The sequence below is a fragment of the Belonocnema kinseyi genome, chromosome 9 (genome assembly GCF_010883055.1).
Source record: "Belonocnema kinseyi isolate 2016_QV_RU_SX_M_011 chromosome 9, B_treatae_v1, whole genome shotgun sequence".
NCBI classification, from domain to species: domain Eukaryota; kingdom Metazoa; phylum Arthropoda; class Insecta; order Hymenoptera; family Cynipidae; genus Belonocnema; species Belonocnema kinseyi.
In genome coordinates, this window is record NC_046665.1 from 31,833,942 (window position 1) to 31,839,258 (window position 5,317).

Sequence of the window (5,317 nt, forward strand, 5' to 3'; positions counted from 1 at the left end):
ATTAAAAATTTGTCATAATGACAACCGCAGGATTTCGCCGGGAGCGAGTGCTAATCTGGAAAATTGCACCCGCTCCCAACGAAATCGCGGTAAAATTTCAGCCACAAACACGTCTCACTACCGTGAGATAGGTGGTTATAGTCTATAACGGAATCAATACGACGATCCAGCAAAAGCCTCGTGTGTTCAGACAAGTGATTGGCCTGTAATTCTTCGGATCAGCAAAGTTGCCTATTTTCGGCAGGAGTAGTGTACCCCCTTCCACCAACCACTCTGCAATAGGCTCTTCCGACTTCAAATATGAGGTGAAAATACGGGCCAAATGCTGATGGGTTGAAGAAAACTTCTTCCACCAAAAGGTTTTGATACAATCTGGTTCCGGTTGCGGAATAGTTCTTCATCCCTCTTAATACTTTTTTCACCTCCTCGGTAGTGATGGGTGGGCATACTTTATCAGGTGTATTGAGGGCATCACATAGCTCCTTGAAGCTATTTACATTTTCTGAGTCTTCGTCCAGTCTATGCTGCACTTCGTAGACTTCTCTCCAAAATACTTCGATCTCCTCTGGTTTGGGTGGGTGTTCGACAGTAACTGGAGGGTCTTGGAAGAGTCGAGATGGGTCAGAGAGAAACTGTTGATTTTCTCCGACCCACCTCTCCCTCCGCTCTAGACTTCTCTTAGCGTCAGATAGTATCTGTATTTTCTGAACAATATGCTGCCGGATGGTTAGCAGCTTTGACTTGTTAAGTGTGTGATAACGGGTCCGGAGTTCGCGCGCAAACTTTCGAACCTTGGTGGTAAAATTCCTGCCAGATGTGATGTAGTCAATCACACACTGAATGCGGGACGCGTACTGTCTTGCCCAGCCTCTCTTTATGGCAAGTTGATGCATTCGTCTTTTGGTCTTATGATCAACCGTTGATTTTTTTTTACGGTTCACATCGGCCAAAGCGCTCGCTCCAGTTTACACACAATAATTGATAGCCCAGAGGTTGGATTCTCCGGAGAAATGTTCACGAAGCTCGTCATCCATTTCAGCCAGATCTTTTAGGCTTGAGAGAAACCTTGGTGTTGATGTTTTTCCGGGTCATGAAGCATCGCTCTTCCTCTATTGGATGCCTGCCCGCCGTTGGTCTTAGTTTAGTCTCTCTTTATCTATTGCCGGCTTGTTCTAGCCGTGGTAGAGTAGGCGTTCCGCTTACATAGCCCCTTTTTTGGAGTACTTCGGTATGGTTTCGCAGAAGTTGATGCGAAAAGTGCGATAGCTCCGGGTGTTTCTCGCATCTAAGAGGATGCAGCCGTGCCATGTAACCTCGTTCAGGGGCCACTCTCGCATCGTAGCACTCTAGCAAGGCGTGATTCAGTCGCTCTGTCCACCTAAAGTTCCCGAAATTTCGACGATCCATAGCATTGAATCCATTTTCATTGGCTCCCCTAGCTCTAGAGTGGTCGGCATTTTTGGCCGAGCCATTGTCGGGAGCTGTGCGTGTTCTGTTGTTATGAACCGCACTTATTAAAAGTATAAAAGTATGTTGGTGTTGTCATTGCTGTTCCCACGAGAAGCTATGGAAAGGGGTTCGTCCATCCTTGTAGAGCCCCTGCATGCAAGGATAAGTCTGTGCACTCTAAGAGGTCGCCCGGTATCCCAGAGTCACCGTTCTAGACACCTCACCCAGATGTCATTTAGCTTTCGGCACGGTTTTCACACCTCCGCTTGGGGGTTAATTCCTTCTGGACCACCCCTGGACAATTGTCCGCGACTGCGTATTTATTTTTGTCACCATATTCAGCAGAAACCCTTCAGCAGAAACTCTATTCGCAATCGGAGGACGCGTTCGGTGGCTTTGTCACAGGCCCTTCGGTTTGATTCTAGAGAAATCAAAAAATATATATAGTGAAACCTTTCTATAGCGCCATGTTTGGGACTGACAGTGGGTGGGAGCAAACCCATTATAGCCCGCTCTGGATGTTAACAGTCAGGGGTGTATAACCCGTTTCCGGTGGATTGGACTGCATGGTGAAAAATATTTTTAAAATAGTCTTTCTAATACGGAGACAATGGTTAACTGAATATTTAAAGAAAATAAGAAAGAAACTTTATTGCTACGCGTAAAATAAATGTTGTACTTGCTTATCTACTTTGAACGTTTGCGGGCCGCTGAGCATCTCGTTTGAAAGCAGAGCTTTCTCTTGAATAATCGATCCAGATACTATGTCGCTCGCTTGATTAAACCAAATGAAGACGGCAGTATCCAAAAACACATGACAATTTTCACCAAAACACTGCACATCAAAACTTAAAGTGGGGAAGCCGGAAGCACGCACTTCTGCGTAATCGCGCATGCGACGCAGTTTCATAACAAGACGTACGAAGAAGTTAATTAACAGAAGATCACTTTCTTTTATAAATATTCGACTTACGCGAAACACAGTTATACTATTCTCACGACAAGACTTGATAGTTTGAGATTAAAAACACTACAGTGGGTCTCCGATGTCTGAATTTGATCGAACCTCTTTTTCTATTCTTTCTCTGCTATCTATCCAATAGTTCTTCTCTGTTTTCTTTGTCGAATAGTAGAGCCTATTAGCGGGAGACAACGACAGAGCCATCCTTTATATGTTTAATCTTTAATTAAAATGAATTGATACACACTGCTATTTTTCATGAACATTGTGCCAATAAATCCGCGATACGAAATAATCCGATCAGTCCGATCGATTTCAGTAGACATCGGAGCTCCACTCGTGCTCGGTTTGAGTTCTTGTCGTTCTAATTTGCGTGTGTTTCCCGCTTCGAGTGAACTGTCTGAACGTCGTAACTCATTGACATAGGTAGACCATTAGGGTACGACACCTTATATAGCAACGCACCTGTTTGGCCACGCCTCAATTACCATCGCCTCCCCCCCTTTAAGGACCTTTTACTCCTATCCGCGGCGCGGCGTCATTTCTCGGAAGAGCTATAGAAGGGAGAGCTATGGTAGGGTTTCAGTGTATATATATTTACTATTTAATACTATATTCAAGGTTTGTCATTTCGTACCTCGGAATTATTTTAATTTATTCGAATCCCCTGTCATCTTTTTAAATACTTAAAATCTCGTGTAGTGCATAGATAATCTTGAGTTTCATAGAAGCTGTAAATCAAACGCAAAGATGTTATACTTACCGAGAGCCACAGCCCAGATAGCATCGTATGCAAGAGGTGCTTCCTGATATCCTGCAGGATATCTATTGTTATCAATATCATGTCCATCTTCCTTCAGAACTCTGTTAAGTCTTTGCCTAAAATCCGCAGAGGTCATGCCACTAATTGTTGTTTCATTATTCTGATTCCACATCAGGGCCTCAGTAGTCATATGTCCCTCCGCAGCCTGACGCATTTGCTCTTTGGTGCAAATGATATTCTCCTTGTCCAAATTAACCTCGAACCAGTTATCCTCATACCATCCTATGAAAAACCAGACGTAACTTTTGCCATATATGTTTTGATGATAGAGCTCACAAAGAACTCGTCGTGCTGCATCCACATAGAAAAGACCAACAATTATTCGGGCATCTTGACGACGAAGATTTCTCACTGCGTCTGCTGGATCAGACAGAAAACTTTGGCGAGTCACAATTTCAATTCCTGCTTCTTTGCAGCGAGCCTCGAGGTCTTCTACTGTCTAGATAAAAGGCAAAAGGCCCAAGTAAAATCAATTTACAAATAGTCACACGAATACTTGATTTGCATCAAATATGTAAACTTACAAGAATTGCAGTAAGAAATCATGAATATAATTTAAATAAAACTGGTACGATGGTTTTAATTTGACATTTTTCGAAAAGGTATTTGTTCTCACCGAAATGAAGACTTCCTCTGCTTGTTGTAGAAGTGCAACTCGAGACCAACCAAACTTTTGTAGAAGTTTGATTCTTGTAGGATTATGAACTGTCGCAGAAGGATGGGTTCTAAAAAGGGTCGGAAAACGATTTCGATCAGACAACGCTGGAGATGAAGCTCCGTAACAAAGCTGAAACGTAAAATAGTAAATCATTAATGGTACAAACTTTCTCCCGTTTTCTAACGTTTCGTTTTAGTTGCATAAACAATGTTCTTTAATACAAATTTTTTTTAAATAATCGAAAATTTGAATTCTTTTTTTCTATTATTTCATAAATTTGTGAACTACAATCAAATACAGTGTAACCCTTTAATAGCCCTCTGTTCCATAGCCCTTCAGATCATTGAGACCGCGCCACAGGTAGGTGTAACAGAAGCTGCGCGGGTTGCGTGGAATCTGCGGTTGTCACTCAGGTAAACACTCAGGCGTAAACAAACGAAAGCTGAGCGAGCTATAATGAGTTAGTTCCCACCCACCGGCAACCCCACAATCGGCGCTAGAGAAGAGTTTCACTGTACTTATGACAGACTTACAACAACTAAATTCCACATTTTCGCTGCTTCGGCAACAGTAGTACAAACTGTACTGCACCCTGCTAATAACATTAACTTTTGTGGTTTATTGTAAAGAAGATTGTACATTACAGAGGCTCCCAGTCCAGGCTCACACTGAAATAAAAAAGTTATTATACGTTTCAAATAATATTTTATATTACCGAGTCACTTTTTTTAAGCTCATTAAAATGATAACAGAATTTGTATATGCATACAATTTTTAAAAGTTTTATCTTTTCAACGTATAGAGAAAACATTATACCTCACTATCATTGGAATGTAGTCTCAAAGTAAAACCTGGCAGTAAGTTTCTCTCACGATTGACATCCTCCATGGCGAGGTTGGCAGCTGGCATGCAAGACTGTTTAAAGAGAGTTTTTTATTGAGATTAGAATATTAAATAAATACTTTCTTGAATTTTTGAGTAACAAGATAAATGTTGAAACATTTTAGTTTTATTCACAATTATCTATGACTTTTTAAGTTCAAAACATTAACCCTAGGTTAGTAATATGTCTTTTTTTTACACTGAAATCCCGCAAGAAGTTACCCTTACAGAGAACTAGGTGGTTCAAGGGGGCGAGAGAGTGACGCTGCTAGGTTAGTGGAGTAACTCCACAACAACGCACAAGCATATGAAAAAAGCGGGCAGTATCAGCGGCGGTTCATCGTGTAATCTGCTTCAACCATTTTCACACAGTGACAAAATGTCCCAAGACATTCGCTTCAGTTCTGCTTAGAGCTGCCAGATCGTGGATGGAAATTACCCCCACCATACCTACCGTTTGGGAGCCGCAAAACAGAAAGTGCATGATTACCACTGTGAGTTCGTGTGTAAGCCGAAAATGCACGATTCGACCTCGGAGTTCTGC

The 5,317-nt window shown here is 42.0% G+C and overlaps 1 protein-coding gene across 9 annotated transcripts in view; it reads right to left on the reverse strand.

The window, feature by feature from the left end:
• LOC117179437 (gamma-aminobutyric acid type B receptor subunit 1) overlaps window positions 1-5,317 on the reverse strand; it is a 144,205-nt gene that overhangs the window by 69,676 nt on the left and 69,212 nt on the right. For all 9 annotated transcript variants that reach the window (XM_033371230.1, XM_033371227.1, XM_033371226.1 and 6 more), the window contains 4 exons: window positions 4,708-4,806; window positions 4,425-4,559; window positions 3,850-4,020; window positions 3,174-3,672 (listed from right to left, as the gene is read on the reverse strand). In XM_033371230.1, the coding sequence (XP_033227121.1) occupies window positions 3,174-3,672; window positions 3,850-4,020; window positions 4,425-4,559; window positions 4,708-4,800 (898 nt within the window). In that variant the 5' untranslated portion in view covers window positions 4,801-4,806. The remainder of the gene's footprint in view (window positions 1-3,173; window positions 3,673-3,849; window positions 4,021-4,424; window positions 4,560-4,707; window positions 4,807-5,317) is intronic.